The sequence below is a fragment of the Thamnophis sirtalis genome, unplaced genomic scaffold (assembly GCF_051295495.1).
Source record: "Thamnophis sirtalis isolate CommonGarterSnake01/CBP01778 unplaced genomic scaffold, rThaSir2_p1.2 scaffold_1, whole genome shotgun sequence".
NCBI lineage: Eukaryota > Metazoa > Chordata > Lepidosauria > Squamata > Natricidae > Thamnophis > Thamnophis sirtalis.
In genome coordinates, this window is record NW_028261381.1 from 96,191,287 (window position 1) to 96,213,865 (window position 22,579).

At 34.5% G+C, this 22,579-nt stretch overlaps 1 protein-coding gene across 9 annotated transcripts in view; it reads left to right on the forward strand.

Moving 5' to 3' along the window:
* The window catches only part of ANO1 (anoctamin 1), a 168,081-nt gene that overhangs the window by 139,223 nt on the left and 6,279 nt on the right, over positions 1 to 22,579 (forward strand). For 6 of the 9 annotated variants that reach the window (XM_087719234.1, XM_087719257.1, XM_087719225.1 and 3 more), the window contains 12 exons: positions 1,552 to 1,563; positions 2,617 to 2,688; positions 7,142 to 7,216; positions 9,117 to 9,318; positions 10,338 to 10,449; positions 11,408 to 11,465; positions 11,571 to 11,671; positions 12,791 to 12,936; positions 14,816 to 14,968; positions 16,199 to 16,251; positions 17,870 to 18,054; positions 21,149 to 21,254. In XM_087719234.1, the coding sequence (XP_087575360.1) occupies positions 1,552 to 1,563; positions 2,617 to 2,688; positions 7,142 to 7,216; positions 9,117 to 9,318; positions 10,338 to 10,449; positions 11,408 to 11,465; positions 11,571 to 11,671; positions 12,791 to 12,936; positions 14,816 to 14,968; positions 16,199 to 16,251; positions 17,870 to 18,054; positions 21,149 to 21,254 (1,275 nt within the window). Of the gene's footprint in view, positions 1 to 1,551; positions 1,564 to 2,616; positions 2,689 to 5,315; positions 5,394 to 7,141; positions 7,217 to 9,116; positions 9,319 to 10,337; positions 10,450 to 11,407; positions 11,466 to 11,570; positions 11,672 to 12,790; positions 12,937 to 14,815; positions 14,969 to 16,198; positions 16,252 to 17,869; positions 18,055 to 21,148; positions 21,255 to 22,579 lie in introns of all 9 variants that reach the window. The other 3 variants (XM_087719206.1, XM_087719249.1, XM_087719266.1) reach the window with 2 other exon arrangements.

Here is a 22,579-nt window from a genome sequence, read left to right on the forward strand (position 1 = left end):
CTTTTTGTTACATTTGTTTTGCATTTGTGCTGATAAATAAAAGAAAGGAAGCAGTATACTTCCTCCCATATTTGGGCATACCAGGAGTTGTGACACAAAATACATACATATTTCCCTGGCTCAGCTGATAAAGGAAGAGAACCTGTGGCTTAGTGGCGAACACAACTGCCTAATATGTAATACAGCAAAAGTTCAAATCCCAGTAAGGGTATGGCTAGCTGATAAGAGCTAAATAGCTTGAAATAGATCTATACTAGTCTCCCTTTATTTATTTATCAGCACAAATGCAACACAAATACACACACACACACACACCAGGGGTTGTGACACAAAATACATACCTATTATGTATGTATGTATGTATGTATGTATGTATGTATGTATGTATGTCTTTGGCTATTCGGGTTTTCTCCTGCGTAAAATTGGAGGTGTCTTGGCGACGTTTCGACGAAGTCTCATTCGTCATCTTCAGGCTTCGTGCTTCCAGGAGCAACGTCACCAAGACACCTCCAATTTTACGCGGGAGAAAACTCGAATAACCAAAGACCTACATAGTAACACCCGCAAAAACCTCAGAAAACATACACACACAAACACACACACACACACACATATATATATATATATATACGCATATATATATATGCGCATATGCATATATATATATATATATATATATATATATATATATATATATATATATATGCTATGAAGAGTGTTGCTCAATTAATTAAAACATTATTTTTCTCATGCAGAAATATATTAAATAATTCATGTGTCTCATTGCTATATTAAATTTTATAACTGATTTCATTAAAAAAAATTCTTCAATAGCAATTAATTGTTCTATGTCTATGATTTCATTTGATCTTTGACCCAAAGCATTAACACAGATGACATATTAACGATGAAATCTCAGTGCTAGGATGGTATCATCGACAGCATAAGACAACTGTTCTTTTATTTTTGGGATCTTGTTGTTAGCTGTCGGAAGGATTAACTGTATCCTTGTAGTACGAAATACCTTTCAGGATTATGTTCAGTGTTCCCTGTAGTGATAGCAGTGACCTGAGACAACTGCTGACAATAGAATGTATTTTATTCTTCACTTAACATATTCATCTTAATTCAGTCCTGTGATCAAAGCAGTTGAGTATGCACTCAAATCCTATTGAAGAAATGAATCTATAATATGTCGGAATACTGCCATATGAGGGTTATTTGAAATTGTTGTTACAATAATAATTGTGTAAGAGGACAATGTACCCCATGTGTTCAGTTGCTAGATACCAACAGAGTTCTGGGCCATAATGCTATTCAGTCTTTCTGGATGTTGAGTAACTGTGTGTTTTCATGCTCATACTTCCATAAAATAAATACAACAGAAGAACAACCCATCCTACGCCCCATTGATGTACCCCTATGTACCCCCTAATTCTTATGCAGTGCCTACATTCACACAAATAAAAATAATTGTATCAAGAATACAGTTTGCAACAGTGAAGTAATTTTAATTTTTATGTTTTTTGTGTTTTTTATGGTTTCCTGAAGGAGGCAGTCAAGGTTTGGCATTTTTGTTTTGTTTTATTTTTTTATAATTTCTCTTAACTTTTTCTCTATCTGGTAGTGAAAGACGCATTCCGATCTCCTCTCATTTTTCCCCAGCATTTGTCTGTCTTCAGAATTTCCGGTGCAAATTATTCTTTACTCTTTTATAATATCCTCAAATAGGGCTTTTTCATATCCATCCAGTCTCAGTCCAATGCACTTTTAAAAAATAATCTCTAAATCTTTCACCTATTTCATTCTTTTCATTTCTGATTCTTTTCCACACATTTCCTCTGTATGTATGACTAAACTGAAATTACAAATTATTAATTTTAATTAATGGAACTGAAATTACCTTTTTTGTTAAGATCAATTTCATATAGAGAGGAGAATCCCTTAATTGCACATTTAAACTCAGAACAACTTAACGCCAACCCTTTGCCCCATATAAGACATGCTGTCAGTTCAAATATGGCCTCTTTGCAATGCCCAGAAAGGGCCATTCAGGTTTAAAACCGATTACAAAATGAAGACTCCTTTCATATGATAGTTGATAACTTCATGAATATGTCCATGTAGTTGTCTTGGCAACAGTAACTAAAGGGTTTGCCTTTGTCTTCTGGAATGTTTTCTTTAATCTCATGATCTAGCTCTAAATCCAGAAGTTTCCTTGTTACCCATCCAAACACTAATCAGTCCTGATCCTGCTTAGCTTCCAAACCTAGACTAGATCAGCCATATGCTATCACCTGCTAAGACTTACAATGTATATGAATAATACAAAGCAGCATATTGTAAATCTGAAGTCCTTTGCTGCTATAGAAAATGGGTACAAGGCTGTGACACTACCCAAATTAGTATGTCTATTGGTCAAATAACATCTTCAATCTAGCAGCATCTTCACCATTAAGGTAAAGAGAGCACATAGTCTTAAACTACAATATTTTCAGACAGCTAGTGACAAAGGAAGACTTTTAAATGAAGTTATAGCAGAACTGTATTCAGATTTGTTATAATAATTTGAAGTGCTAGGTCTCATGGTTCCCTGTATGTATGACTTATTTACAGGATCACCCAAGAGCTGAGTATGAAGCAAAAGTATTAGAAAAATCTCTCAAGAAAGAATACAGAAACAAAGAGGTAAGATAACAAATTAGTTTTGTTTTAAAATTTTATGTAATAAAAATTAAGTACACTTGTTTTAAAAATCATAGCATAGGGTCTTCACATTTATATTATTCATTGTAAGCCATTATTATTCTATTACTGTTACTGAATATAAAGAAATGAAATATCAACAGTGCTATGGAATAATACAGAGTACTCAGACATTTGTTCAAAATCAATGCAATTGTGAAAATACCAGGGACTATTTTTTTTAAAAAAAAATCACAATTACGCTGACTTTGAATAAATGACTGAGTGAGTAATCTGTGTTACTATAATTTTAGAGTCATAATTTAGATTTTTACTGTCAGAATGTAAAAACATTTAGAATTATCCACTGTAAAGAGCCCATCACTTATGATCCTTGTGAAAGTTCTGGAGCAGCAGCCCAATGCTTACAGTGGGTATCTTCTTTGAACGAGGTGATCACATAACTTGTAGTTATTAAACTGAATTCCTTTTTATGGCACAGTAGCACAAAACACCTGGCAATTATTATTCTGAACCATGTTTCTAAAGTACTGAGCATAATCACATCTTGAAACAAGAGATAATGTTTCATCAGACCGAAACCATTATAGTCCAATATTTGTTCTTTTAGTAGTTTAACAGGTGACTGCAGCAATCTTCTTCTGTCTGGCCCTTCTCCATATGAATGGACTTCAACTCCCAGATTTGTCAGGAATGGCAAGACTAGCTAAGGAATTCTGGAAACTGAAGTTCAGATCTCTCCATCTGGATATCTTCAGTTTTCAAAAAGCTAACTTAGAGGAAGCCTTCTATTCAGAACCATATTGACTCTGATGAGGATCATGTGAATTTATCTTTTTCAGTTTTTCAGGCACTAGTTTGTTGGTTCCCATCCCTATGTCAGTTTGCAAACATTTTAAAAAATCTCTCTGAATGAAAATGCATATTCATAATTGTGAATGAAGTGTAGGCACATAAGAACTGGAAAATTATATGACAACATTCAGAGCATGAAAAACCTGAAGGATTACAGTATAATAACCTGGTTCATTCATAAGTTTGGAAAGTGCAATATAGGTCCAATTTCTCCAGATAGTAACTATTATTATTATCCTGAATAGATTTGTCTTAGGTTGCTCTATTGAAATCATCCAAGTTGAGAGTCATCATAATTACATTTTGTGATAGAATATTTTATAATTTGACTCTTTAAGGATATATGAAATAAAATGTTTTTCTATCTCCCACCATTTACTTTCAGTCAGCAACCTTGAGTTCTAATAGATTGAGATAAAATAGCCATTTTGTATCCAATTTTCTGTATAACCCTATGTTTTTTTATATTTCTCCCTTACTGCTATAAAATATATTTAATGTCGACACTTTTCCTCAGTTGCTCTGAGTTTTTAATTATTTTGTTTGCATTTGTCTGAATCTTTTTCAGTCCATAATATCCTTTTTAAAATGTGCTAAGCACAATTTCTATAAATCTCTGTAAAGCACTGCAGAGTCAGCAGTTTTATTGTAGATTTGACTGCCTAGATAAAAATCATACCCAGAACTGATTTGGCTATCCTATTGGAGGCATGAAAAAGCAATCAGTGAAGTCTACTACTAAGTAAATATAAGGAAGAACCTAGCACAACAAAGATAGGTCAGGGTAATTATAGTCAATATTTTTAGACAAAAATGCTATCCAAATATAGAAAGTTATGCTGTGATATAAAAGGAAAGATCTTCTTCCAAATAAATAAACAGGAAGTAGAAATTAATAGAAAAGCAACTGAGTTTTGGGCTTCTCCAGACTAGTTATGATGAAATCTAAAATGATATTTCCAAACGTAGAAATGGATAACAAACTGGTAAATACAAATAATTGTGAAAAATAATGAACTTTGGAGTTAAAAACATGTAATTACATGATTGACTAAGGGGGACTGGACTGATATAACTAATCAGGTAATAGATGATAAAAACAACAGTGCAAAAATGTTGAAAAAGTTCAATCTTAGAAATTTATATAGAAAGCCCTTTTTTAAAAAGCCAGTGTTGTTATTGGTTGGGTTATTCATATTAGATTATGCTAAACTCAATGTATCTCAAAAAGAATAGTAGGCAGTAAGAGGAAATGGACTGATTTTCTGGATTTCTCTACATTTTGCTTTTCATTTGCTTGTACTAAATAATTTGTTTCACCTGCAAACACATTCATCCCATTGTTCATTGTTAACCCAGATCATTGCTGAAGAAATTAAATACCATTAATTTGTTTTTATGCCATCTAGTCCTTTTTTACTCTTAGCAAACAGTTAGATTTTCTCCATGATGATCTATCAACTGTTTTAGATAATAATATAGATATAAAATGCTTAGACAATATGTAACCACTATTGTTTTTAATTTGCCAGTTCATTGTGGCTATTTTTCTCTGGTTTTACTTTGAATTTTCTCTTTTATGGTGATCTTTATTATGTCAGAAAATTTAACATCAGCACATAGGCATTTTTTATTTGTTTTTAAATTCTACCATATCCATATTCTGTTTAGGGATTTATTTATTTACATATAAGTCAGTGCTTTGTAACAGCCATATTGGATTATCCTTTTCTGTTTCCTTCAAATGCCATCAGAAGGGCCAGCAATTGCCAGAAGAGGCAGCTAACAAATGGCGACAAAGAGTTAAGAGAGTCATGGCTGGGATGAAATTGGTACATTTCATTACCATTTGTGGAAACTTTCTGAATCTGAATATCTATAAAACACAATTTTCTTTTATTTATTTTGTAATATTCACATAATATGGCTTCTCCCTTCTCCTGTCTTTATCACTCTTGTTAAGATGGGTTTTTGCCTTTGTTTGGAATGACACTGCATGGTTGATCTTTCATACAGTGGATGTGCAGCTTTTACAACACTGCACATGCCTTATGCTTGATGGGGTTTCCTGGCTTCCTTTTTTTTTTGGAAGAGAGAGAGAGAGAATGAGAATGAGAGAAAGAAAAAACATGCATGTGATGCGCATGTAACCTTAAGTGCTTATTTTTCTTATAGGAGCCTTATGGAGTTGTATATGATCATTTCATAATCCTTAATCTTACATATAAAGTAGTCCTAAAGACGGTGTATAAAACTAAATCGATCACTCAGTAAACCGTGAATATATTTATTTTGCAAATATAGATAGCCACCCATCCCATAAAAAAGGATTTGGGTGGCATGGAAATATAATAAAAATTAAAAACCATTATGAACAAACAGAATACTACTACTATACTCAGAAATTATTCCTGCGCATATACACCCATTCGGCTTTCAATTCTTTGTCCTCTTCTCACTTTCATAAATTTAAGTTTACAATAGGATAATGGGATGAAGAATAGAATCAACAGGGTGCCCCTATTCCCTCCTTTATAACCCCTTAAAAGTACAGAAGAGATCAGAAAAAACTATGTGGCAGACAAATCCAGTTTAGAAAGCATGAAACCCACCATACTATTACTTCAAGTTTCATATCATTGGCATCTTTTCTTCTTTGCGACTTTGCAAAAACAATTCCATATGTACATACCCGTCATCATATTTTATGTGGTTGCAGTCCATGTAGGTTGGCCCATATGTCTTTTGAAAAATACATAATACAATATGTGCCACTTTTCATGCTTGCCAGACTCGGGTGACCCGAAACTTTACTATCCTTGAGAGAACAGCTACTCTGTGTTCACATGGGAAAAGCAGAGGGGATGCTGCTAATCATTTACTTGCTTTCACTGTCATTCTATCATTCCTGTAAGTGTTGACTTGGATATAAATTAAGCTTTCAGGAAATATTCTAATAATACTTTATTCTAAATGGAAAATTGCATTACATTTTTGAAAAACAATCTAAACAATGTCTGAAGGAAAACTGGACCAGTTTCCAAAATTAGTTTGGGCTAAATATGTTTTGACAGCCCTTCCAGAGAACTGTTTTGAAGAAGCTGCTTGGCCTTAGAACTGCATCTGTCCCACATTTTTAAAAAAAAGCAACTTATGTGTTAGCAAATGTTCCCCTATCCTTTTTCCCTCTACTTGCTCTTGCATTTCCCCTCTACATGAAAGAGCTAGGAAAACTCCATAATCGATGATGGGTCTGCAAAATGAAAAAGAACAAATAAGAATCCCATTGCCCAAATTGTTAGTACTACATATAGACTCATATAGCCTCATCCACAAATTTGTTCTGTTTGAAGTAGTTTGCAGACTGCCTGACCTAGCTGTAGCTTGATGAAAGCCTGTCAATTGATTGACACTCTTGTGATGTTTACACTTTTTAGAATATTTACTTCTGTTTATGTGTCTTTGCACTTTAATTGTGGTCTTGCCTATTTAAATTTGGATAACAAGCAAGAATAAAAAAGGCAACTTATTTAATTGCTATAATGAATTGCTTTGTGTTATGTCTTCTTTTGTGTGCTAGACTGAAAAAGAAAAACTGACATGGAAAGATCGGTTCCCAGCATACTTCACAAATTTTGTGAGCATTATTTTCATGGTAAGCATTATCTTGGAAACATTATTTTCCTGAGCTAGTTGTCTTCTCAACAATAGGGAAACCTTTCTTAAAGGAGGGAACAAACCTTTCCTTTATCTAGCCAGCTTTTGGATTATATTTAACCTTTCCTAATTCTCCCCACTTTCCCATCTTCTGCATTGGAAGTGCAAATTTCATAATTTCCAATACATTTGCATGGTGCCAGTTTAGGGAAGGTTCCATTAAATAATGCAAAAATTAATGAACACATTTAAAAAGTTTTAGCTCTATAATGAACAATAATAAAGCTTGCAATGTTCTGCTTGTATTTCTTTATCAGATATCTGTGCCCCTATAACTATGCTATTTGTACATCATATTTTGCCAAACCTAATCTCTGAAGAGGAGTTTAGCATCCACAAAAATGTTATTACATTATTGAAATTTCACAAGAATTTAAAACTAATTAAGGGGAGCAACGTAAGACATTATATTGCTTTGTTGAATTGACATTACCTTGAAAACAGTTCCTGGGAAAATCATAAGTCAGATCATGAAATGGGTTTGCAAGGTTATGTAAGATTTTAAAAATTATACTACTTTAAAAAAAAAAACCAAAATGACTATAGATTAGTAGACCAAGAGAATGTTGTGGATGTGGTGTACCCAGACTTAATGAGGCATTTGATAAAATTAGCCATAACCTTCTTCCTCATAAAATGGAATGATGTGGGATGGATGATGCCATCACTATATGGATTTGCAGTTGGTTTTGCAACTGTGCCCAGTGCATGGTCTCTGTTCATTTTTAGAAATGAGTTCAATAAAGGAAAAGAAGAGATGCCCAGCAAATTTGCGATGACACAAATGGGAGGATTGCTAACCCCTCAGATGACAAGCTGAACAGATAGGCTCAAGACTTAAACATTAGGCTTTTTACAACAAATATAGTTCCATGTCAAGAAACATAGGATTCTGCATTTAGATAGGGGGGAAAAGATTTTGCATGTACAAGATAGGTTCAACAGTAGTAGTTTGGAGAAAGAGCTAAGTGTCTTGGTAGAGCACAGATTGATCATCAGTCAGCAGCATGCTGCAGCTACCAAAAAAGCTAATGTAATATTGGGCGCATCAACAAAAGTATAATGTGAAGATTACAAGAAGTGACAGTTCCACTTCATACAGCATTGGTATAGCACATATAGAATACTTCATTCAGTTTTAATCATCACAATGCAAGAAGGATACTGAGGAGCTGGAAAAAGTGTAGTGAATAGCAAACAAATTTGGTGAGGATCAAAGTCTATAAACATCTAGATATTATTTAGTCTAAAGAACAGAAGACTAAAGGGTACTTGATAGCCTTCCAATACTTCCAGTCCAGAACAGAAGGACTGTCACAGAAAGATGGTGTGGTTCTAAGAACCAATAGGTGGAAGCATAATCATGGAACCTCTATCACTAAATATTCTCAAATAAAGATTAGCAACCGCCTGGCTAGGATGGTCTGAAAGTGAAGATTCCTGCCTTAGGTAGAAAATTGATCTAGGAAGCCTCCAAGTTTTCTTCCAACTCTATAAGTCTAAGAATATAATTGCAGAGTTTTTACTAAATAGGTAACAACGAATGAAACCATAGCAGAATTCATAAGCAGAATCATTATGTTATGGTGTTTTCTTTATTATTACAACTATATTGTGTTTAACTTCATAGCTGATATTTTTCTTTAGTAGTATAATACTATATAAATGTTTAGTTTATCCATGTGTATTATAACCATTTCTCTGTGTAAACCATATGGGAGCATGCAGTTTTTATAATATAATTGGCACAAGTAATTGAAACATTTCCATACAAACTACATCAGGTCATAGTAATATTGTAAACCTAATCTTTTGATAACTGGTTGTGTCCTTTTCAGATTGGACTGACATTTGCTATTGTTTTTGGGGTTATTATATACCGAATCTCCACTGCAGCAGCTTTAGCCATCAGCTCCTCTCCAGGAGGCAGGTCGAATGTTAGAGTGACGGTCACAGCCACTGCAGTAATTATTAATCTGGTGGTGATAATAATCTTGGATGAAGTATATGGCTGCATAGCTAGATGGTTGACTCAGATTGGTAAGTACATATTCTCCCACGATTTGACTTTGAATTATGATTTCATTAAACAATCTGTCTAACGATTCAGCTTTGACTTTGCAAGCAAAATTACATAGGAACAAACCCTGAGATAATAACTTAAAAGGATTCTTGGCATTAAGGCAGTCTCATCTTTCAGTAACTAATATTCTGTTTAATTTTAAGTGTGGACATTATTTAAATTCATTTAGAGTCTTATCACCTTGGTGAACCAGACAAATTGTCTTTAAAACAAGACAAATAACACGATTTATCTTCCTTTCCAGTCAGTACTTACTTTAAGAATATAAATCAAGAAGTAAAAAATAGAGGGGTCCAGACTTTCTTTGAACGAAGAAATATGCATTTCTTTATTGAAGGGGGGGGGATCTGAAATACTTTTCTAGTAATCTTGTAATCAAGCCAGATTGACATTATACATACCATATTGTAGGGATAACTGTAGTGTATCAGCTCTGACCACATTATTCTAGGTAATTGCCAAGTGTAATCAATTTTCTAGTTCCACCTTTTTCAATGAAGACAAGACTCTATATTCATCGCCACAAATATCAACCTGTACAGTAGTTATTGACTTGCAATTATTTGTTTAGTGACTGTTTGAAGTTACAATGGCACTGAAAAAAGTGGCTTATGATCATTTTTTACACATGATCGTTGCAACATCCCTATGATCACATGATCAAAATTCAGACCCTTAGCAACTGGCACTTATTCATGACAGTTGCAATGTCTCAGGGTCATGTGATCACCTATTGCAACCTTCTGACAGGCAAAGTCAATGGGGAGGCCAGATTCACTTAACAATTGTGTTACTAACTTAACAACTGCAGCAATTCATTTAGCAATTCTGACTTTTCATGTGTTTGCCTGAAATGGGACAAAATTCACTTAAATTTGGGGCTCAATTGTGGTCCTAAGTCAAGGACTATCTGTATAATATTTAGTACTTTACATTAATCTTCCAGTCACTTTTGCATTAATTTCATTTACCTCAGAGGTTCCAAAAACAGACAAAAGTTTTGAAGAACGACTTATCTTCAAGGCCTTCCTTCTGAAATTTGTGAATGCTTACACACCCATTTTCTACGTTGCTTTCTTCAAGGGCCGGTAAGTTGCATAGATTAATTAATTGCTTCACTAGTATTTTATGCTGTTATAGGGCTCTTATTCAAACAAGGACAGCTCTTTATAGGGATTGCCACTTGAGTTTTCTAGGCTACACCTACCTCCAAGTATTAAGATCATAAAAATTAACTGAATTAATTATGCTAGCATGATAATTTCCCAATGTGTAATGTTAGTTATGTTTCTGTAAGGAGCACTTTTTCTGGGCACAACAGAAGCATGGTTGGCTTATCAGTGTACATTAAGAAGGGATATTGCTAAATACTGAGGCAAAATACACTTTCATCAGTTAAAATTGGAGTGTTTACTGAGCAGATGTTCATGCTGTTTTAAGTTTTTACAGGTAGAAGCATTTACAGAAATAAATGGCAGTCAGCAGCTTTACTGTTTAGGATCATCAGGTTGAGGAATATTATTGAAAATTACCACAATGGAAAGTTTCCACAAACGAAGAAAGTTGGGGAAAGCAGTTTTACTGATATATTCCCTTGTTCTATCTTGAAATTCCGAGAGCTGTTAGGTCAGCTACTAAACCAGTGTCCAAAGCTATAATCAGATACTGGAAATGGCAAGTTCAGGCTTTTTGAACTCCATTCATTGACAGAAAGGAGTTCATCCAATAATTGGATTTTCCTCATCATATCCACAAGATATTTAATATTATTTCTTTTAATCATATTTAACATTAATAAACCCAGCTCAAAGGCAAATTACTTCTTTGGGAAAATGTCACTGATAATGTTTGTGTTGATAAAAGTAAATATATTCCTGTAAGCTAGATTTGCTTTTCTCTATTTTTTTCTCTGAAACTAAATTAATCATCCATTGTACAATGTGTATCTGTGTAGAATGATTTTAGCGGCACGTAAAATATTGCAGGAAGTGTCTGAAAGTTTATGTCTGTAACAGAAATTCTAACCATTGTTTCCAAATTGTCTAGATTTGTTGGACGCCCAGGAGATTATGTCTACATTTTTCATTCTCTTCGAATGGAAGAGGTAACTGTACCTTATTTGTTCATGTGTCTAGAAAACAGCTATGAACATTCTGTTGGGGTATACAAATGTCCCTAGTTTTTTTATTTTGTTTTTCCCTTTTTTTAGTGTGCTCCTGGTGGTTGCCTGATGGAATTGTGTATACAACTTAGCATTATAATGTTGGGCAAACAACTGATTCAGAATAATCTTTTTGAAATTGGCATCCCGTAAGTACTAAGAAATAAGAAAATATTAGCTATATTCTCAAAATGCTTGCACATCATCTCTTGATAAATATAAATATATATATACATACATACATACTAACAAAACAAATAATATAATAACAAAACAAATGCACACTATTTTAAACTTTGGTGTATCCTCAGTCTAACATTTTCTTGCACTGCATATATATATATATTATTTGACATCCATGCAGTGCAAGAAAATGTTAGACTGAGGATACACCAAAGTTTAAAATAGTGTGCATTTGTTTTATTACTATATTATTTGTTTTGTTAGTTCAATGCATTTGTTCTTATCTGAAGGACTATTTTTCTCTGCAAATAATTTATTTCTAAAACAATTAAGCCATATTATATTGATTGAGAATATTATAAAGGGGCAGGCAAGGGAATTTTAGTTTTTTGCTTTTTTTATTTTGTTCCATTTTCCTTGAAAGGTGAAAGGTGAATTGTCTTAAATTCAGGATTCTTTTTCTTATCAGTAAATCTTGTAGCCTCCACTTCAAGAGTGTTTTCCCAAAGTATTGTATTATGTGACTTAATAAATAAGAATTATGAGTCTACAGTGGGGCCAAGTTCAACCAACTTGGTAGATAAAGTAGAATAGGACAAAATACTCAAATTAGTATCAAGTACATAGAATAAAAGTTTTCATGGTTATTCTGTGGCCATATTTTTTAACAGGATTGTAGAGACTGATAGAGATTATAATAGACCAGTAATTAAGTCTTCATGTCTTTTTAGGAGACAGTAAAGAGATTTGTTTATTTTTTTTTTCCATTTATTTCTGTCCTGCGAACTAACATAACTTGCTTTAAACAGAATGGAACTTCAGGAAAACCTTTGTTATAGTGCAGATGACATAAAAACAGTGAGGGGGTGCATATTAAAAGTTTTGGGCATTTTCACAGGATTCTTTGGATACCATTTCAGATTCTAGAGAACTCAGAATACTATCATTCAGCTACAAATAATTTGGGAAATTGCTTTATTTCTAAAAGAACAATAAAATATTAAAAATGGAGAACCAAATCTCTAAATGCTTTTACAAAACATATAAGCCATCTAAAGCAATTACTTTTTCCTCATTCTTGTTAGGAAAATGAAAAAATTTATAAGGTACTTGAAGTTGAAACGACAAAGTCCTGTAGATTATGAAGAGCATATGAAGAAAAAACAGCGTTATGAAGTAGACTATAATCTGGAACCTTTTGCAGGACTTACTCCAGAATACATGGAAATGAGTAAGACTTAAACTATTTAAAGTGGGGTTTCCTAGCTGATTACCTGTTCTGCAATGAATCAGAGTTTTATCCATTCAACATTTGATTATCCATTTAAAATGGATGTCCCAAATGTGCTTTTTCAAGAGGCAACTGGACTTTCTGTTTTTTCTTTGAAGATGAAAACTCTTCAGCTCAGAATCTGCATAGACATTCAAAATGGATTTATTGATCCAGCCTGACTGTTATTATGTTTTCCAGTTTTCTAGTTCTTTCTTTTTTTATGCAATTATGATTCAATAACAAAAGATATGTTATCCCCTTAAGAAGTTTCTATTATTTGAAGTTTCATACGTATAATTTCCAGGAGTAACCTTGATCAGAAAGTTCAGCTCTCATATACTTAATCCAATCCCAAATGGATTACAGTAATGCTCCACAAGCAGCCTTTGAAGAGCATTCAGAAGTTTCAAGTGCTGCAAAATGTAGCACCCTGGGCAGTTATTTATGCCACCAGATTAGTGCTTGTTACACTTGTGCTCTGAGAGCTGCATTGGCTGCCAATTTGCTTTTGAATTCAATTCAAAGTGCTGGTTATGACCTTTAAAGCCCTACATGAGTATATCCCAAAGGTGCTTCTTCAAGAGGCAACTGCACTATCTAGTTTTTCTTTAAAGACATTTCACTTCTCATCCAAGAAGCTTGTTCAGCTCTGACTGGATGATGGAAATTGAAGGATTTATACTCCTTGCAGACAGCTGGTCATTTGCAATCTTTTAGAGAGTCATTGAAGCCACCTGGAGGTTTGTCTGTGTTATCAGGGTCATCTGAGTGGTGCAAATGGGTATGGAGCCTTCTTGGAACTATTGAAAGGACTGTGTTGTAGACTGGAGATAGATGATGTCATATTCCTCTCCATCTGTTGAAAGAGGGCTGTTCTTGGATGAGAAGCAAAACTTCTTCTAAGAAAGACCAGAAAGTTCAGTTGACTCTTGAAAAAGCACCTTTGGTACCTGGATGACTGAGAATATCCATAGACATCTACATGGAGATGGTTATTTGAGGGACTGTCTCTTCCCAGTTACATCCACCCATCTCATCAGGCCTGTCATAAGGAATATATTATGGGTACCACTTGCTAAAGAGCTTCATCTGAGCAGAACTAGGAAGAGAGCCATGATACCCAGTCTTTGGGACATCATCTCCCCTGAAGTGAGATTGAGCCCAACCCTATTGGCCTTCTGAAAACTTGGTTTTGTCAAGGGGACTGGGAATTCCATGGGAATATGGAGCCCACAAAACAGTTGTATTGTGTGTAAGATTTTGATTGAATCTCCCATGTTTTCTGTTTATGGCTTTTAATTGTTTTAATGGTTTTGTTGTTTTGATCATTTTTATTTTTGCTATTTTAAATGTATGGGCTGCCCAGAATCATATATATGAGATGGGCAACTTTATGAATTAAACAAAGTAAATAAATATATAAATAAATCAAGTTAATTTATTAAAGCAAAGACAACAAAGAATCTTGTAGCTCATTAAAAGTAAAAAATGTACTAGGCTTCATAGATTTACATCCACTATATGAAATACATTATTTTCTCTTGTGTTAGGAATATAGGTAGATTCATAGTTTAGTGGAAGTTTGGGTGGGAGAATTGTAAAAAGTGAAAGCATCGTGCAGTTAAATAAAAGAAATGTTATCCAGAAATGCTCACACACAATATGTACATTTATATAAAATAGCCAGTAGCAAATAGTATAACATTTCAAACACAGAAAATACATATAATTTGTGTGTAGTATGCATTCATTGATTTGCAGGGAGGTTGTGTTTTGGAAAGCAAATTCTACAAGAGTAAAATTGGTAATTGATAGTAGTTTCTTTTTAAATTTTCAGTAATCCAGTTTGGTTTTGTAACCCTGTTTGTTGCATCCTTCCCATTGGCTCCCTTGTTTGCATTACTAAACAATATCATCGAGATACGTCTGGATGCAAAGAAATTTGTCACTGAGCTTAGGAGGCCAGTTGCAGTGAGAGCTAAAGATATAGGTAAGTTAGTAATTATTTATACAATATCTATAATTTATAAATATTGGTTAGAAAACAGAAAATTGAGTGCCCTGGTTTGTGCAAGATAACCACTGAATACCAGCTAGTGTTCTTTATTTGTGACAATCTGATCTCAACAGCTAGGAAAGCTATGTTATTCTTCTCTTGATTTCTATCCTGTTTTTATTTTTTTACTAAAAGAATGCAAGTAATTATAGATGTTTGAATAATCAGTGAAAATAGCATGAAAAATTGAACAAAAATTGTTTCTCCTTAAGGGTTTCACTTCATGCCAGCAGGCATAGAAAGAAGGGGCCATTTGACATTCTTAGGAAAAGCATTCTAAACTTCCCTGTAACTACCAAAGAATCTGTGTCCCTTGGTTCTATTCTTAGCCCCTTCAATAGGCTAAAGACTTAAATGAAAAGCACAAATAAAGGGTTGTAGCAAATTCATCATTTACCAGCAGAACTGAATCATCCTTCTATGTATCCACTAACCTGTTCAAACAGTAAAAGATTCTCAAAGGCAAAACTGGAATGCAGAAAAGAGATTTGGAGGGGGGGAATGACAAGAAGTTCCATGTTACCCCTTAGAATGGAATGTAGAAATGAGGGAATATACTTTAATCTAGAAATAAATGAACTCACAAACTGAGTAGATATTAAAATAAATATATTTCGCTTTAAACTTTGAACTAAAGAAAGGATGAAAAAAAGTTAATACCATTGCTATTATTTATTTATAATATCTAAATTATTTATTATATATGATGTATTAGTGATATATGCATTAACAGACCAGATCCTAGGAAGCAATTACAGGTAGTCCTCAACTTAAGACCACAGCTGAGCCCAACATTTCTGTTGTTAGGTGAAACATTTGTTAATGGTTTTGAAACAGATGCTGGACATTCATCTGTTAGAGATGCTTTAGAAGTAGAACCTGCACTTAACAGTGGATTGAACTAGATCAATAGTTTTTAGACTTTTTCAGGCTGTAGAAAAAATATCCTGGAATCTCTGATCAAAGGATAAAATTATAAGAATTGAACAATGGCTGCATTTACTTTTGCCTCTGCTCTCTCTCAGAGCCCCAACCTTAGGGGTTCACTGGGACAGAGTTTGAAAACCCCTGGCCTAGATGACCTTGATAGTCCTTTCCAAATCGGTGAGTCTATTATCAGTGTTTGCGACAATACTTTTGAATAGCTTGCTTGTCTTTCCCCAGGAATATGGTATAATATCCTCAGAGGGGTAGGAAAATTGGCTGTGATCATAAATGTAAGTATTTTCCCCCCTGTAAATAGTATATGAAGACAAAATTTTCATTTCTATTCAACTATTTTAAAGGTTTACTCTAGAACGGCTAAAGTAGGAAAGTGTGAATATGCCTAGAAAAGCAGCCATAAAGATGGGCTGACCCTTGGGCTAACCTCAGCTCCTCCAACTTTTATTTTTTTTCCACACATATGCTCCAGAATGCTTCTCTTTTGTCAAGAGGCTCATCTTTTCTATCAATTACCTCCTTTTCCTTTATCCCTTGTCTTCATTTCCTATTCCTGTATGGTCTAGAGCAGCTCCGTGGCAGTGTGGCCTACAGATCCTTCACTGACTGTCCATTGTGTTTCCAGACTGTAGCTTTCTCACTTCTTAATGCCAACATTAATTCTTCTCTTGTTTTGCTCCTCAGCTTGTTAAGCATGGCATTCTTTGTCCTTTTTCTATTAGGTCAAAAGGGAAAGTTGGAATTGGTTTTTCTGTAGGTGTTGACGTCATAAAGACGTTTCCTAAAACAAAAGTGAGCATCTAGCAGGCATCTAATCCAGTGGTGGGTTGGCAATTTTGTTACTACCGGTTTGGGCACGCTCGTGTGCGCTTGTAATGCGTCTGCGCATGCGTAGAAGCAGGAGGGCACAGCCTGCCGCTGCCGCTACTATCGGTTCACCTGATCTGGGCCGAACTGGCAGCAACCCACCTCTGATCTAATCTGTAGCTCTGAGATCACCCCACGGAAAATGACAGAAAAGCCAAATGGCCAATTTTTGGCAGCACAATTTTCAGCTAAAAAAAGGAGAAAATGAAATGATATCAGGTCCCCAATAAAGACTTCCAAATTGCCTTAAGCATCACTGGGAAAACCTGCAGCCAGGCAGGCTAGCCCACAGGTTAAAAAAAAGTTGTGTACGCTAAAGCCAAAGAAAATTATGCAATTCTATGGATCCATATGGAAAAGATCCACTGTAATTCTAAATATTAAACTTTCTACTCTCTTCTGAGATGGTATATGCCCTAAGAACAACAGCTAAACATTTCATGTAAGATTTACATTAATTGTGAAAGATAAAAAGTATTAAATTTCTGGATACAAATAAAACTCTTTGTCAAGTTTTTGTGCATTTGATAAAACCTTTAAATGGAGCATTTGCACAAAAAGCACCCAATTTCAGAACAATGAACGCAAAAGTGATTCAAAATTCCCCCCAGCATGCAGCATAATGAAAACATCAGTGTCCCACACAGTATTTGTTTATTGATAGTGTGTGTGGGGGGGGGTATGTGTGTAGCAAAAATATTGTGAATAGCAATGTTGGAAATTTGGGGCTGTTTTCTGAAAGAATTTTGCAATTAAAAGGATGTCAGTGTTGAAATGCCAATAACCGTTTTTCCACCTGATGTTAGCTTTCCCAGTCAATTTCAGTTACTTAATTTGCTGCACTTTTAGAGTTTGAATCTCAAACCACCATGGTGCAAAGAAAACCATTAGCCTGTTGATCCAATGATATGGTTTGAACCAGCCTGATTCATGGCAGTCCCTGCTGGGGGAGGAGACAATTGAGTCTGCTTATGTAATGAAGTGTGGCCTGAATATCTGCGCTCATTCTTTACTTTTGTGGCTTAGGCATTTGTGATCTCATTCACATCTGACTTCATTCCACGCCTCGTGTACCTGTATATGTACAGTGAGAGTGGCACCATGCATGGCTTCGTGAACCATACACTATCCTATTTTAATGTCAGCGATTTTCAAAGAGGAACTGCTCCAAAAGATGATATGGAGCTTGGCTATCAAGTGCAAATATGCAGGTATATAATGACATTTCTTTGAAACAGCTTTCCCTAGACAGTGCCTAGGATATTTAATTGTCATGCATCTCATCAAGTCTCTTTTAATTTTCAGTGTGTTTATTCTAGGCTGTATGTATTGAAAAATGCCATCTTTCTGTAGATAAGGCTGCCTTCCCCCCTTTGCTTCTATGTCACACCATTCCCCCCCTCCAATTACCACGTAAAGTCAGAGGCACAAAAATTCAGCTAGTAGAACCTCATTTTTGAAAAGAGAAAGTATTTTCTGTGACAGTTTTATGAGCTTCTGTCTATACCAGGGATCTCCAAACTTGACGACTTTAAGACTTGAGAACTTTTGTTTTAGATTGTTATTAAATGTTTATTTGTTAACATATAATTAACTATGATAACAATAATGAAATGATAACCTTAACTAGTATAAGTAACTTGGTTATAAATTGTAAATTGGGACTTGGCGAAAAGACCTATAAATTTTATTAAGAAATTTTTGTTTAGATCTTGTTATAAAGGTATAATTCCTTTAGGTCTGAAGAGAAGAGATGTCATATAAATAGTAAACACTTTTTCGTTGACCACAATAACAAGAAAATGCAAGTGGATACTTTGGGTGATTAATAAGTAGGAATGTTAGTATTTTGTAGATTGTTTTAGATTGTTATTAAATGTACATTCGTTAACATATAATTAACTATGATAATAATAATGAAATGATAACCTTTAATTAATTAAAATAACTTGGATATAAATTGTAAACTGGGACTTAGGGAAAAGATCTATAAATTTTATTAATAAATTCTTGTTTAGATCTTGCTATAAAGTTATAATCTCTTTGATATAAATAGTAAATAATTTTTAGTTAACTACAATAATAACAAGGAAATGTTAATGGATAATGTTTAATGATATATATGTGTTGTATTAGTAAAAGCAAATTGGATATAAGCTTTAAATTGTGAGTTGGGGGGGAAAAGGTGGGCGAAATGCTTAAATATCTTATTAGCTTATTTTGTTTCAGAATATGTTATAAAGGTGTAATGTCATTGGAGGTTTATTGAAATTGCGAATGAATGCCAGTAGGTGGTTGTGTCTTTAAATACAAATGATTTCAGATAAAAGCACTTTTAAATAATTGTAATTAAATGAGAATTGTGGTACAGTGATAGTAAAATACATTTAAAAAATTTGATTTAAAATGTACAATTCAATTTGAATGAAGTATATGTAATGATTGTGGAAGAAACGCATGAAATGTATTTGTAGCCAATCGACACGCTTTCTACAAGATGTAACGAAGGATGATTCCTTTTTTGTGTTTTTGTTTAATTAAAATAATAAAACTTTTTTTAAAAAAAAAAGACTTGGAAAAACATCAACTCCCAGAATTCCTCAGCCAGTATGATTGGCTGTGGAATTCTGGAAGTTGAAATCCACAAGTCTTAAAAGTTGCTAAGTTTGGAGCCCCCTGGTCTAGAACCACAAAAGTACTTCTCTGATCCATTATGATTAGTTTGGATCTACTCTCTGCCAACATATGTCTCTCTCACACACATGCATACATACACACAATAAAATAAAGCTATCCTAAATCACCTCATCAATGAATCAAGCATATTAGCAGATATGTAGCTTTAAAAACCCAGTAGCCATATGCTCCTTAATCTAATATTCTTTTGACACAGAAATCCACAATACTACAATGTAATTTTTTAAAGGGAAAGTTGTCACTGCTCTTTATTCCCCTCTGCCTCTAATTTCCATTATGGTTATACTAATTCCTCAAAAACTGTTTCATACATATGCAAATAGTACCAGAGACAATTTCCATTAACTAAGAAAATATATAGCTGCTGTAATGATTCATGTGCATATTGAGAAGGACCCTGTTCAAAAAACATATCCAGCACTATTAGGTCATCTGAATCTTTCAAATATTATAAATGTCATATTCCACTATTCAAAAAGTGCCTAAATGCAATGCTTTATATTCCAGATCTTTGTAAACCCTAATTTGTCTTCATCATTGAATTGCGGCTGGACCTCTAAATAAACCAGAGATAAAATCTCACTAATTCATTAATTACTACCACATAAGCTTGCTCAATTTCATATATGTTAGAATAAATCTCTGAATTGTTCTAATATATTTCCTCCATATTTTGTATGACTCTAATTTTGATAGCTACAAAATTGCTTTCTTGATTCTCAGAATTTATGCACTTTGCATCCCAAATTCCAGTGTATCTATTTTTCACATATCTTCCCTATTTTTTTAAATTAAATGATACTACTTAGAGTTTGTATTAAGACACTTTTTCTGCTTCATTCTCCTTCCCCCTTACTTAGCCAGTTGGACTTGGGAGGGGAATTGATAGCCTTGTAGGATGCCTCTGAACTGCAACCCCCAGTATCTGTCATTGGCCATTCTACTAAGACTGCTGGGAGGTGAAAGAGCATATGTTTGCTGTCCTACCCTAATCAGGTTGCCGTAGGCTTGTTTCACTGCACTATAAAGCCTTACATATAATATTCATGGCATTCCATTCAAGTATTAATAAATGGCTGCATACTTGTCTGCGGTATAGCAAACCAATCCTTTCTCTGAAGAAGATTTTCAGTCAGTGTTTCCTTTTCTAAACTCTGAGAATAGCTTGTTTTTTTAATATAATTTCACATTTTTCTCAAATATGTTATGCAAAACAAACAAACAAATCTCTTCAACAAAGTACATGGAAACACAGCAATTCACTAACATGTTATTCTGGTAAAGCAAAAGAAATGAGCATAACAATATTTTCAATATCAGCAGTAAACTCAATGTAGCGACTGACACACTGACTTTAGAGATGATAGATGATAATGTAGGTAGGTAGGTAGGTAGGTAGGTAGGTAGGTAGATAGATAGATAGATAGATAGATAGATAGATAGATAGATAGATAGATAGATAGATAGATAGATAGATAGATGATAGATAGATAGATAGATAGATAGATAGATAGATAGATAGATAGATAGATAGATAGATAGAATTTGACATGAAGTAATAAATTTTTCTCAGAACTTTCTGATTCTCAATTCTAATCTTTTTTTCAGATACAAAGATTATAGAGAACCTCCATGGTCTGAAAATAAATATGACGTTGCAAAAGATTTTTGGGCTGTGCTTGCAGCAAGATTAGCATTTGTAATAGTGTTTCAGGTAAAGTACAATCAAATTTTATCTCCCCCCCCCCAGAAATTAAATCATAATAAAATGAATACATTGTGTTTCAGGACAATATGATATCTAACATTATTTGAAAAAGACCATGTCCATTTCATATTTATCTAGTAGGTATCAACAACTTTTTCAAATTCCCTATTCTTACACAAAAAGCATTTACAGTAAAATAAAAATTATATTGTAAATTTTATGAAAATACTGCACTTCAAGATTTGCACTGTGGCAGAAATTGTTGCATTGCACACAGAGACTCTCAAATGAGTATACCAGAATACCAGCAGTTCAGTGAAGACTGCCCATATGAGGATTCAGCTGTTCCCATTGGTTGTTTCTTTTAACAGTAGGTAAGAATGATCTTGAATGATGAAGGGAAGAGATGCTCCCTAGGGAATAAAAAAGTGGGAGAGCCTGCCCCTGAATAATGGGCAGAGAAAGAAATATAGAAGGAATCCACCCTGACCTTTTAGGTGGTAAAAAGAGATGGTAGAGTAGCATTGTGGTGCTTCCTCTCTAGTCTACTTGGGAGGCTAACAGCTCTGAAAATAAAATAAAAGGTGCCATTGGTGCTCAACCTCTGTTTTTTATTGTTGTCACAAGGGTCACCTAAATTAAATAGTTTTTCCTCTTGCCTGGACCAACAGAAGGATTACATTTGTACTCAGCATCATTGGTTTGTGGCTGGGTAACAAGGTGGAGCCAGCACTAGCGCTGTTGAGAGCACCATGGATAATAACAAAGGCAATCTGAGGATGCTCACTATGGCATCATTTACTGTTCAACACAGGCCATCTTTCTTCCATCAATATAGTTGTTGTGGCCCACCAGCTGGCAGTGGAGCTGCCGGCAGACTTGGATGATGAGGAGGTTGGGAAGGAACTTGGGCCAATTCTGGAGTCTGGGAAAGGCTCTGATGGATGCTCTGTGTCGGACACAGAGATAGAGCCAGGGCCGTCTGACATTTTCCAGCAACCAGAGTGGAAGCTGCCTTTGGAAGCTGATATGAGTGAGGAGGAGGAACAGCTAGGGCCTGTTCCAGATGCACGTACACACAGAGCTGGGGAACAAGAGAGAACAAGATGTCGACTCGGGAAGCAAAACACACTTGGACGCTGAATAGCCGCTCTCTGACTGGGGAATAAATAGAAGGAAAGGGGAGTAGTTGTCGTAGGAGACAAAAGTTTGTATTTCTGAAGATTTTGCTCATTGTGTTTCATGCCACAAAGATTGCTTGCCAGAACTTAATTTGCAGCCTTTTGGCTGAGAGCTCACAACTTGCAATTATCACAAGGAACTGATAAGGT